At 42.4% G+C, this 13,555-nt stretch overlaps 1 protein-coding gene across 3 annotated transcripts in view; it reads right to left on the reverse strand.

The window, feature by feature from the left end:
• Positions 1-1,822: 1,822 nt before the first annotated feature.
• FOXK1 (forkhead box K1) overlaps positions 1,823-13,555 on the reverse strand; it is a 73,015-nt gene continuing 61,282 nt past the window's right edge. For all 3 annotated transcript variants that reach the window (XM_077828022.1, XM_077828021.1, XM_077828023.1), the window contains exons 8-9: positions 11,796-12,020; positions 1,823-7,816 (exon numbers count right to left, since the gene is read on the reverse strand). In XM_077828022.1, coding sequence (XP_077684148.1) covers positions 7,599-7,816; positions 11,796-12,020 — 443 coding nt within the window. In that variant the 3' untranslated portion in view covers positions 1,823-7,598. The remainder of the gene's footprint in view (positions 7,817-11,795; positions 12,021-13,555) is intronic.

A 13,555-nucleotide genomic window follows, 5' to 3' on the forward strand; every position in this document is an offset into this window, starting at 1 on the left:
AAGGAAACATCCAGCCATTCATTCTGAAAGGTCTCATACAGTGCAGTTAAAATGAAATAGCACCCATAAAGAGGATTTGTATTTGTCATCTTTTTAACTTAGATAAATATTCAAATCTTTTTAAAAAATTTAAATTAAAAACGGTGCTCCTGCCCAAGTCTATTCACCCCACAGCAGATGTTTACAGCCACATTACAACACCCTGAAAAAACAGAATTTTAATGGAAAAACACCATCATGGCTAGATGTTTGCCCCTACTAGTGGTGCCAGATGCATATGATGTAACACACACACAGGTATGTATTATCCTGAATATAACCCACCTACTGAAGAGAATGACTTTTGACCTAACCAGATACAGTCACTAGACAGCTATGTATAAAGGGGGAACTCTTCCCTGTAAAGTCACAGCTACATTTTGGTCAGCATGAGGCTATGCAAATAGTTTAAGATCTTGTATGTACAAGGAAGTGTGCTTCTCATCCCTAGTAGCTCAGGAAATCTCACACTAGACAATCTTGTAAACAGATTTCCTACAGCACAACCCTCTTCAGCTGGTTCCCCTGCATTTTACACAGTACAGCAGTAGTGTATGCTAGAGATATAGCAGCTTTAAAACAATTTTTTTTTTTTAAAACTCAGAAACAAAAAAAAGTCACACAACTGGTATTGGGCCCAAACAGTCTTACCACACGCAGACCTTTAAACCATGGCATATAAATGAGCATTTAGGTCAGAGGGTCACTGAAATTGAAGGAAACAACAATTGTAGAAGAAAAAACGGGAGGGCGGGGGGGAGGGAATGGGAGATGGCTCACGGCCTGGATGCCAACAAAGAAAGATTGCTGCTGCATGTTCACTAACATTCACAAAGCAAAAGATCAGTATGCTGCATTATAATGGCAAATCTACAAAGCTGGTCACATCTCTTTTACAGACGGGTTCTTAATGCCCAACTCCAGTTTATTAGCAGCAGGATTAAGAAACCCAAGATAATTCAATTAAATAAAAAAGGCTCATAGTATAAAAAAATCTAATGTAAAGCTACACATAGAACTGAAGCCACTGTTTGATTAAACAAGCCAAGGCATGGCTTAAGCATTTCTAAAGCTGGCCACAGTCCCCAGCGCTGCTTCCTGCTCATCAAGCCAGAACACCTCAACAGAGAGGGACAAGGGAGAGTCCATCTGCACAACCGGCATTGTCAGAACCTTTACAATTCCCTATGCTGCAACTCACAACTATCCAGCGTAGTTTGTTGCTTGGGTCACTGCATATCAGACAAAGATGCGGACAATCCCCACCTGAGGATTTAATCATTCAAACAGAGGGCTGGGTTTAAAGGAGGAGCTTCTGGTCACAAAGAAAAATACGCAGAAGTTAAAAACCGATTTATTCATAATTTAATTCCTTTCACTGCATCTGCCATCCAACTTTCATGCACATACCTATGGCAGAAAGTTCTTTTCTTCCCTTTTCCTCGCATTCGAATATTCAGGTACATGCTACAGTACATCAAAGGTGCTAAGGGTCTCCTCGGGGAAAAAAACTCCAGTGAACTCAGAGGTAACGCTGTAGCTCCAGCCTGAACATCTCCAATTGACCTAGTGAACAATGTTCCACACACTACATGCCAGTTAAGGTCAGCAGCTCTCACTTCGGTAGATTTAAGTCCCCAACCTTAAATGATTTTTTAAATAATTAAATGGGTTGTGGAAGCGGACTCTGAATAGCAGTTGTGTCTCTAGGTCATTCCATACATACACTGAGGAGTCAGGCATCTAATTGTGGTTCATGCAAAATCAAATTAACAGTTGCTACTCATATTCAGTAGTTTATTAGCTAATATTAATAAACTCAGCCATTTACATCGTTGTTGATAACAAGTATCAAGAATTATCATGAGGACCAACAGCCAGTACATTTTCAAATAAAAATGGAAGCTGTTTACAGCATGGGCTATAGAAGCAAAGAAAAGAATCCTGCATTTCCTGCCTATTTCTTCACCTCTGTAAAATTTAACTCCATTCTGTGTTTCTTGCTTTACAGAAAAGCTGCAACTGGCAGCAAATTTCTAAAAGACAAAAGATTGAAACATGGCAGGATTTTATAATGAGCTGGTCAACATGACCCCTCCAAGTCCCCCTCAGAGCCTGCAGATCCCAAATGTGTTATCCTATAGTCTTCTCCCAGCCTTGTGTTGGGCAGCGTTCAATGTAAGTCCTCTGTCTTCACCAAAGGCTAAACATGCTGCCCCCTACAGCTCACCCAGTCTCTCCTGGCCCAGAAAAATGGGACTGAGCTAGAGCTATGAACTTTGCTCCCACCCCAAAATTGACATATTTCAAAAATATACTTTTACAAAGCCAAGATCCAGAGACCTGAATTTAAAATAATTCCAGTGGAATAAAACTAAGAACAATCCCCTGCAGTGTTTGCAACCCAGGCATCACACTAGTAGTGCATGAGTGAAAGGAGCTATAAACTGCCTATAAATCAAAGTAAAACTGATTCATCTCTCATCATTGTCCAAGCTCCGAAAAATGCAAAAAGGAAACAGTGAAAAGTCAATAGATTTAGTTTTGTTTTTTTTTCAGTTTTAGATTATCCCAAGGTATGGGCTATAGCAGGTAAAGAAACTTTAAAAAATACCATATGGTACAACCTCCATTAGCCAAATATTGTGAGGGATGCTCAATAATTTCAGATAACTGAAGTTTTGGGGAAAATAAGGGGTTTTTCAATACAATTAATAGATGAAGAGGGATATGACCCTGTTCTGGACAATTGGGAGTTTCAGATCATCTAACTTAAATGTCCCTTTAGTTGAAGACCTTACTCCTTATCCCAGCTGTTTCCATAGTCATTTATAATACCCAAGAGAGAAAGCCTGTGGACTTAATACTAATGCCCCGTGTACAACATGTGGTGTGGCTTAACTAGCAACTGGAAGAAACAAGAAAAAACGGGCTGAAATGTAAACAGACTTCTTAAAATTTCAGAAAAAATTCATTTAATTTTTTTTAATGTTGCAACCTTACACAAAAATTAGTAGCTCCCATTTTCAAATAGAAAGGGGAGTTTAAAAGGCAGATACAGGTTTTTGTATGATTCCTGGGAATTCTTTGGAGATAACATTTTCTTGGTTTCAAGTCAATCACTAAAACATATTCAATATTATTCTGCAAAGGTAACCCAAGTATGGGAGGTCACATTCAAGTACGCCAGAATGTAGGAGCACCTTCACATAGACAGACTGGTGGGGACAGTGAAATGGCCACTTGTAATTCAAATGACCTTGGAGTTGCACTGAATTCCATCTCCAAAGATGCCTGCCCAAGCCAAGGGACAGCACAGTAATCACAGTCTCAAAAGCAACAGAGATTTGGTGCGAAAATGTAGGAGAATTCATGGGACTAGGCCCGGGTCTGACAGTCACCAGCAATAAACCGCCTAAAAAGGGGACGTTGTTGAAAGAAAAGAGAGAGCATCTGCTGGTTTCAATACGGCATCAGTTGGAGTGCGCAGGGGAAATATTCTCCAATGAAATCACTTTCAACTAGAAAAGAAGGGTCAACAAGCCAAACTCAGACATGGATTCAGTCTGTCTGATCACCAAACATTTCCAGCCCAAGTTCTGCATTCCAATAACCAAGAAACACCGCAACCCATTTCCTCCATATTGGTTATACCCAATCAGCTGAGTGTGGACTATGATTAGCAACAGGAAAGGAAAAAGACAGCAAGAGAGGATCACCACTACAAGAATTTAGGTTATCAATGCATATTTCATTTAGAAATTATAGCTGTGAAGTTGCAAGCATGGAATGGTGCATAACTTTTATCCCCACTAACTGAACAGCAGAGAGAGTCATTATTTTCATCGCATCCCTATTTTTGTTATGGATTTCTTAAGTTTGTTTACAAACTGGATTTTAATAGATGGCTATTTAGATGGCCACGTTTTATTTTAATAAAGCTGGATATTTTCCAAAGCTTAGATTTTTAGTGTGTGTAAACAGGACAAATTTATCTTACTCATGCATTTAAGTTTCCCTTTTATTTACTTACTTTTAAGGGTTGAAAAAGCATGTAATGGGGAAGAAAACTTGCTTCTGGCTTTGCAACAATCTGCCTTGGTAGGGATGGTTTAGATAACATATTAGATTGTTTCAATCTCCAATATCTATAATTTGCCCTTTTTAAGAGGAAATTCTGCAGAGGAATTTTCATTAGTAACTGCAGTGTTTTAGCTGAGCAGCTTTCTAGAACTGGCAGCATACTAGAGAACCACTCAGGAGGCCTGAAAGTAGGTATAAATACTCTTTATCAGCTGCTACAAATAAGGAAGAAGAACACTTTTCCATAGGCTCTACAGGATTTGGGGTAAGAAGTGCTATTTTTCCTAGTGTGGATCCAACACTAGCCAAGTGCCAACTAAAAGGCTGGCCAAGAAGGGTTAATTCATAAGTGGCACAGCTGCTTCTTAGAATGGAGGGTGAATACGCCAGACTGATGTGGGATGAGGCAGAAAACACTACTTGGATAAAGATTCTGGGGTTTTGCAAGTGGACCAGTGAACATGTAACTGGTGATAAGTACATTCAATTATCTTCAACTAGCAACGTGGCCAGTAGGTGTTCTGAGCCACAAAGGAGAGTCTAGGAAATGTTACACTGCCCTGAATGCTGGCAAATATGTACACTTTAAAATCTGTACATTTTAAAAGGCATGTCTATAACCCAGCAACTGATCTGTGGAAACACTCACCTGTTGTAAGTCTACAAGTCTCCACTGATTTAATGGATCTACATGATTTACAGCAACTTATGGTATGGTCCTATTTATGGACATTTTCAGGAAGAAGCAACCATCTCAGCCCAAACAATGTTTTTCATTTGTCACTCATCCAGCATTTGCTCACCTGACCTGTTACAAGACTTAAAAAGCCTTCCTTAAACAAAGGATTCCCAGCCTTATAGTTCTTTCTGGGGGGGTTTGCCGAAATTCAAAGTACCATTCACCTGAAGTTACTGACTGGCTGTAGGAGTACAAACAAACTGTGCTGCACTCTCATCATTGTGCCCTATTTCTGAGTCTGTGCTAATAGTCTTCTCTTGGAATCCTGGCTTTAAGCAAACCGTTACATCAGCTGACTACTGTCAAAACCCCACACTTAGCCACCTACAGAACGCAGAATAGGTGCAAAGTTGCTGAATGGCTGACTGCAACTGTTAGGCAAATTACAATAGCTGCCACCAGATTTCAGAAATCAATTAAATGAACTAAAATCCAGAGAAGCTGTACACTCACTGTTACCAATGTACAGATAAATTCGAATGGTCAAGCTATAGATGCATCACTGTCTTCAATGCTGTCTGTTCCTCTAAAAGTGTAACCCTAAACCATGTCCCCCAGGAATTTTCTCCTCTTTTGGAAACTGCAAGAAATTCGTTTTTGTGAGGCAAACCAAACTTGCTCAGCTTTCATTTAGAAAGTGGATCTCAGTCAGAGGGAATGGGACTTGGCAAAGAGAAAGGAAACCTAGAAGAGAAGTAGTGTCACTGTTTGCAATTAGCCATTACTACTACATTTGCCACCTCCTTAAGATGCTAGAAGAAATTAATCAGCTCTGCTTTACTCCTTAACACCTGTGATCTGCCAGGTGTATAGGATATGAATGGTCTCATTTGCTGTATCTTGGGGAGATCCGTCCCATTAAAAGTTCCACACTGAGCTTGCTGCTCACTGCACTGTGCTCCATAACAGTGCTGTCAGTTTGAATTTAACAGCAAGGTGACAACACTGCACTACATCAGTGGAAGCACAAAGGACAGACAGATCCCTAGAAAGAAGACATGCTCCAGCATTGCTAGCTTACTTTTCCCATTTCCAAAGCTATCAGGATTTTTAAGTTAAGAAATGTCTTTGGTGTTTACACAGAAGATAGCAGAAGGGGTTGTACTGTAAAAACTAACAACTGATTAACTGGAGGCTGAAAAGAGGGTGATCCTGTTTCCTCAACCACAATTCGTGCCATGCAGAGCATCCAGTTCCCCAACTGCTTCAAGTGTCTCAGAAATCTGTAGGGATACTGGGTCTGCACTGATCTTTTTACTACATTCTGAAAAGAACATGATTTATCCAACTGCTAAATTAAAACAAATATATATTTAAAAGGAAATTATCTTGACTCCTGGCCAGTCCTAACAAATGCAACTGACTCCTGGTCCTTTGTCTAACTATATCATTGGGAGGCCTGGGTTGGGGAGCAAAGGAAAACCTCAAAATCCTGTTTTAAAAACAGCAGTTGACAGTTTTCATGTAGAAAGAAGAGGCCTCCGTTTTCTTGATTTGCATTAGTTTATGAGACTCATTCTCAGTACTGTCTGTAATCCCCATTGCCCCTCACCCCTGGAATTTAACCTCACTGTCTCAGCTTCACACCATGGGACACCTGCTGAAATCCACTTCCAGCAATGCCAGCTCCAAGTTTGAAGCTGGTGCTGGGCTGTTGACCTTAGGCCATCTGGTCTTCAGGCCAGAGGGTCGTACTGCCAGAAAGGACTGAGATAACCACTTTGATGCAGAAGGCTAACCATTTGCCCCTTGGGTTCACAGAAAAGGTGACGGTAGTTTCATTCTAGAATGTTATGAATAAACCATGTTGCCCCAGAAGCAGGGGGACATATGAACAACTAGAAAACCAAATGTACACAGAACCTTTCAAAGGTGCCATTTCTCACATGTTCAGTCACTATGATATTTTTCCGTGAATTCAGAAGCAGATGATGAATAACTGTGAGAAATCAGTGTGAGGACAACCCACCCCTTTTTGTTTTTTTCTCTTTTCTTTAAAAGAAATAGATTAATGCTGCTCCTCCGTCTTCTCACTTTCCCTCACAGGGAATAGACAGAAACCACATTTTGAAGATCCATCTGGTTGAGCCCTGTAGCTCACCCTCCCAAATCCCAATATAAACAAACATGGGTATAATGATGTTTCACGGTGTGGGTTTGTTAAAAAAAAAATCTGCCTTTTCCCCCCAGTTTGGTATCATGTTACTTTAATGCTGTTCCTACGAGAAGCTGCACCCATCCTTCTAAATCTTCTTGGGTGGCCCTTTTCAATGGTCATATGTTTTGAAGCTCTGAGAGGCAGAATAGCAAGGCATCAGAGATGATCAGCCTTCCTCCCAGAGAGCAGATGTGTCTGTGATACATTCCTTTAGATGCTGAACTGTAACTCCTATCCCAAAGGGAAGGAGATTTAAAAAAAAAAAAAAAAATATCCCAGCAGTCATACAATCAGTTGTCTGTATTTTTTTTTTAAATCTAAAAAGAGGGAAAATATTCCATAAGTAAAGGCAGAACTGAGTTCCAGGTACAGGTAGTTGGGAGGATTTTTTTCATTCTTTTTGGCACCTCGAGATTCTAAGAACTGTTGTTGACCTGCCCTTTAAAATGTAAATTTTAAAAAGAGCTTTTAATTCTCTAAATTTTGAACTGTTGTTACAGTTGTAGTTTTTCTTTTCTTTGAAAACTGCTTTCGAGGCTCATGCCACTGCCCCACCTACATTCCTACTATCGTCATTCGTCATTCACTGGTTGCCTGTCCTTGAGGCGCTGTTGATGTGATTACTCCAGTTTGAGCCTGGACTGCTCCGCTGGATTCTTCCATCCGGGGTTTTTTGACATCTGGCTCACCCGAGGGTGCTGCAGGGTCTTCAGTCGCTGTCTCACATATCCGGCTGACCACAACAGGAGTGGATGAGCTAGCCTGGGCTGCAAGGAGCTGTAGCGGATTTGTGAGAGCTGCGGAGTGGGAGAGAAAAAAGTGTTAATTCAGCCAAAAATTTAAACAACATTTGCAGGTCTAAAAAAGACAGAAGTAAATCACACTGGAGAGCAATCATACTGGAGATATGCAACTGTCACCTTCAGATGTGCTTTACAAACTCAGAAAAAGTTAGTTAAACGCCTATGTGAATTTAAGAACATTAATCCTTGCTCTTCCCTAGCACCTTCCATTGAAAGTTCTCAAAATGCTTCACACATCAATTCATAAATAAACCCGAACACCAGTGAGCTAAGGAATTGTCTCCAGCTGGGAAAGCTCCTACTCTTGTGTTTTAACCCCTAGCCCATGACTGAAAAATTCTGCATCCCTGGACTATGAGACTGAAGCTCAACTTACTGCATGGAGCACCACAATCAAAAGCTTCTCCCAAGCTGCCATACCAGCATGCCTTAAACCTGACCTGGATGGACCACTGCTAGGGGCATGAGGGTAGTTTAGTCTCCATTTTACAGGTGAGAAACTAAGGCAAAAAGGTTAAATGACTTACCTCAGGCCACAGAGGGAGTCCCTGTCAGAGCTGAGATTAGAACCCAGGAGTTCCTGGCTTCCAGCCCCATTCTCCAAGAACTAGGCTGAACTCTCACAATAGTAAAGAACTGGGAAATAAGGTAACCCTACTTTCAGCTTACAGAGTTTCAAGAGTTCTGTTACTGAGTAGAAATTTCTACAGTTTAAAGTCACAGCAAGACAGAATATGCTTATACCTTAGCAAAATCGTAAAATAGCTTCACATTGATAAAGATGGCCAAACTGTGAGGTACATCAACATGGTAAGAGCTAGCAATACAGGAGTGTCCACTACTAGAGGCACAAAAAAGGAGCACAGGGATAAGTAGTAATGGAAGCAGAACAAAGTCCTTCAGAGTCCAGCAAACTACACCAGGCAGTTGTGAAGGATGCCATGCACCAGTAAGGTCAACAGGATGAGAAAAAGAGAAGACCGTCAGGGTTGGATGAGAGAAAACCACTGACCACTATTCAGAAAAGCCATCGTGGAATTCTAGGAGGAGAAAACCCCAGGGTGGGAAACATGTTAAAAACCCAGTCAGCCTAAGGGAAGAAACTATGTTTTTCAGCTGTGCATAGTGAACTGTGTCGGAAAGATACAAGCTCTGCATCCTCTGCAGAGAGACTCTAGCACCACTTCAACAGGAAAGCTGTGGTGTCACCGGAAAGATTCTAATCACATCTGATTACAAAAAAGAGTAAGACAAATTTCAGTGATTTCAGAGCACCTTAAACATAAATGAAGAATAATTAGCAATCAAATGTCCTACTCTACATCAGTCTCATGCTACTGCAGGATAATACCAGCTCCACTTATTTTTAATCTCTATTCTTATTTAACAGGTTTATACATTGAGGAAACTACAGCTACTCATTACTGGTTTCCATGACTGCACAAGGTAAAACTAGGTAGAACTCTGGTGGGAAAGGTTAAAAAAAAAATGGTGGTAACCCTTCATCCAGCAGCGGACTAAACCAAAGAAATTACTCGTAGGACAATCCAAAAGATGCTATAAGAAAGCCAGCATAAATCCCGACGAAGTCTTCCACTCTGACTGCCCGTAAGAGTCAGAGTGGGGGTGCTAGGACTCTGATTTCATAAGAAGGGAAGGCAAAACTCAAAGTGCTAGGGTTCTGCCACCACCAGTCATTACCCTTAAAGTGACAATACCTAATGTCCCAAGGAAGCACAAGAATAACCTCCCAAGGGAAACCAGACTGGACTAATTACTAGAAAATATCCTATATGGAACAATCCTGCATTGATGTAGAAGATCCAGTAGGCCCTCTCCATTTCTACAAGACAAAACCATGCACCATAGTACTGGTTCTTTCCCCAAGACTTTGATGAGTGAGAAGAGACTGGGGGTGAGACAGTGAGGTATGGAGAAAAGGATTTTCTGAGAACAGAGTTGAGGGTTTAGTGGTGTCAGAAGAGCACTAGGGAAGATTTATTATGTAATATTGAGGGCAAGGGTTGACTAGCAAGTGTCACGGATCCACAAGAGGAACCCTTCAGTGTGCCAGACCTCCAACTGATCCTAATCTTTCTTCGCAGTAGGCCACACAGCCTCACTGCCTCCAAGACAGCCTCTGGGCTCCTGCACTCCTGCTTCACACCATGAGCTCTGCCCAGTGAGTACAACTAACACAGCCCCCAATCAGAGACTTTTACACTCTTTGTAGGCTAATGCACCTCAGCATGTATCTGCAGTGACACCAGGCAGTTTCTCTAAAACAGAGTAGGGCTTATTAGTGAACTGGAAAAAAGCATTGCAAGTCCCTAGGTTAGGCTAGAGAAAAAGGTTAAGACATAGTCCATCTGGCCAAGCCAGTGCTATCCACCAGCCACGCTGCTCTGGATTCCATTTCAGGGTCTCTGTCCCTTTGTCAGTCCCAGGTGAGAGCTGTCTGGCCTCTTCCAAAAAACAACTCTTATCCCCCTCCTGTCACTTCTCAGGCAGAGCCACGTGGAGTTCACATACCCCACCTGCTGGAGCTGCCTGCTGTCAAATGTTGATTGTTCAGTTGCGGGGGTTTCTCATTGTCTCTGGATCCTCCTTGAGCTGGGACGGTTTCAATCAGTTTTTTAAACAGCCCATTCACTCCACCAAGAACCCAGATGTCTCTCACACCACTCCTGTCTCCTGTTCTGCCCCAAGAGCAGACCTAACCCTTTAGCCTCCACTGGGCAGCAATGCCAAGTGCAGAATTCATAAAAACCATTACATCAAATTTCTACTTTTTCACAGCAAGAAAAGTCAAAGTAAGAGAAAATGGGCTCAAGGAAGGCCACATTTATTTTTGAAAAGATGCTAACCCTAGATGGAACAGAGACTGGAGGGAGGTGGGGAAGGGATAGACAGATGCATTGTCAAGGACAAAAAAAAGGGACTGGACTCTGCAGAGGCGATGTTGGAGAAATGGTCTGAAGCAAATGGGATGAAATTCAATAAGGACAAATGCAAAGTATTCCACTTAGGAAGGAACAATCAGTTGCACACACATAAAATAGAAAATGACTGCCTAGAAAGGAATAGTGCGGAAAGGGATGTGCGGGTCATAGTGGATCACATGCTAAATGAGTCAACAGTGTAACACTGTTGCAAAAAAAGCGAACATCTTTCTGGGATGTATTAGCAGGAGTGTTGTAAGCAAGACACGAGAAGTAATTCTTCTGCTCTGTTCCACACTGATATGGCCTCAACTGGAGTACGGTGTCCAGTTCTGGGCACCACATTTCAAGAAATATGTGGACAAACTGGAGAAAGTCCAGAGAAGAGCAACAAAAATTATTCAAGGTCAAGAAAACACGACGTATGAGGGAAGATTGAAATAACTGGGTTTGTTTAGTCTGGAGAAGAGAAGACTGAGTGGCAGACATGATAACAGTTTTCAAGTATATAAAGGTCATTACAAGGAGGAGGGAGAAAAACCGTTCTCCTTAACCTCTGAGGATAAGACAAGAAACAATGGGCTTAAATTGCAGCAAGGGCAGTTTAGGTTGGACATTAGGAAAAACTTCCTATCAGGGTAGTTAAGCACTGGAATAAATTGGCTAGGGAGGTTGTAGAATCTCTATCATTGAAGATTCTTAAGAGCAGGTTAGATAAACACCTGTCAGGGATGGTCTAGCTAATACTTAGACCTGTCTTGAGTGTCTGGGGCTGGTCTAGAAGGCCTCTATGTTGTTTGAGATGGCAGAGCTTTTTCCCCGCAAGGACTTAGAGCACGAAGGTTGGGAGAGAAAAACTGTTATTTAGTGGTGCAAAATGTTGCACAATACACATCTTGCACACACATTTCAAATTGGATGTATGGGAGAACTCGTATGTCAGGACCTATGTGTAGAAGAACTCTAGAGTTTGCAGTGCATGTGAAACTACATCAGGTGATGGAGCACACAGCCATAAAGGAAAGCCATACCATAAGCACTGCCGGTGATGCTGTTGGTGGGGATGGCATGCTTCCCATTTTGTGTCACTGCCCGAACAGGGAGTTGGTGTTGTCCAATGGTCACTGGAGTTGCCTGCTGAAGGATGGTAACAGTTTGCCCTGGGACACCTTGAGCCATCTGACTGGCAACTGTTTGGATGACTCGACTGGCAGTGGGTATTGTGGCAAACGCAATTGTTGGTTTCTCATCCAGGCCTGTTTGGACATTAAACAGAAAGGAGAATCATTCACCTTGAGCGGTCTTCATTTTCATTAATATGCTAACAATAATGCATACCCCAAGATTAGACAAAATGAAAATACCCAAGCACATACAGCCAAAGTATCCAGATACCACCAAATAATTTGCCTTTGATGAATCCCACAAATCAGTATCTCTCGGGGATGGGAAGCATCACTTCTCAGGTCAATGCAGCTTAGTCTCAGAGTAACACATTTGGGCTCCAAAACAAGAAGGGGTTGAGGACATGGCTGACTGGTGTTGGCCTGATCCCGGGAGATGTGAAGTACCCAGAAATCTTTATGAAGGATCAGGTTCTCCAGGGAACACTTTCTGCGGGCCGATTGACACAATGGGATCCGCACCGAGAAGGCTGAGAAGAACATTGCAACCAGTGATATAAGAATGGGGAAGGATTACTACCTATGGAGGAACAAATGGTTATTCTGAAGCATTTCAAAACATCCAGCCATGATTTTTCAGTAACTCCACAAGTTTTCTTACTGTACCTAACACAAAAATTTCTATGCAACTATTTACCAATGTCAGGAATAGACTTCCTCTAAGGCACAAGCAGGCCAACTAAGAAACAAGGTTATAAAAATGTCATCCTGAGGCATAAAAAGGTTCTCCCCATCGTTCTTTTCCTTATCTGCATGTTACTACTTTGGCATGAATAACAGTCAGTGGAAACTAGACTACGAGAGTTCCCTGCCTGTACACCAACCACCCTGAGCCTCAGCTACACAACAGGGAAGGAACCATAACAGTATCAAACAGCCCCAGTGTTTGTGGAGTTAGGGACAGCTCACTCTCATGCCTACACTTGGGTGAGATCACAGGGGAGTGGAGAGGAAACAGACCCCTTCAATTTTCACCTGCCTTTGTGCACAACAACTTTCAACTAGCTATGAAGGATAGGGGAAGGAACCAGCAGAAAGGGGGCAGTGCCTGGACTGATGCTGCTGTTTTAGTGCGGCAGTGTTTAAAACCTTCCTCCTCATTCCTCCAGGTTAACTGATCTGCTCAACAGGCAGGGAGCAGCTACCAGAACTCTTGCCTCAAGGAGCAACCCTGTCCCTTTGTTGGCCAGCCAAAGGCTGCAACTGAGATTTCTCTCTGCAACTGACTCAGCTCATTGCCTGACCTCTCCAGCCAACTCTGAGATGAGGAGAAAAGGAGTGATGTCTGCCCAGGCAGGCAGGAAGTGAGGAAGCTGATCCAGCAGGAGGACCCCAACGTCCCCCTTCTCTTCCCCATCTTAACATCAGAGAAACAAGGGAGACATGGAAAAATAGGAGAGGAGAGCTCAGGCAGGGTGTCAGGCTGGTAGAAGGGTGTAAAGAGGAGTGGTCGGGGAAGTAGGGAAGAGACAGATTAGGAGAGACAAGAGAGCCAGCGAGGAGAAGGCAGACAGTAGGAAAGGCAAAGGGGAGGGAAAAGGAGATGGCAGAGAGGATGAAGAGTGGAGCTGGGGAAGGTAGAGGCTGAGCGGGGGGGGGGGGGGTGG

The sequence above is a fragment of the Eretmochelys imbricata genome, chromosome 10 (genome assembly GCF_965152235.1).
Source record: "Eretmochelys imbricata isolate rEreImb1 chromosome 10, rEreImb1.hap1, whole genome shotgun sequence".
Classification (NCBI taxonomy): Eukaryota; Metazoa; Chordata; order Testudines; family Cheloniidae; genus Eretmochelys; species Eretmochelys imbricata.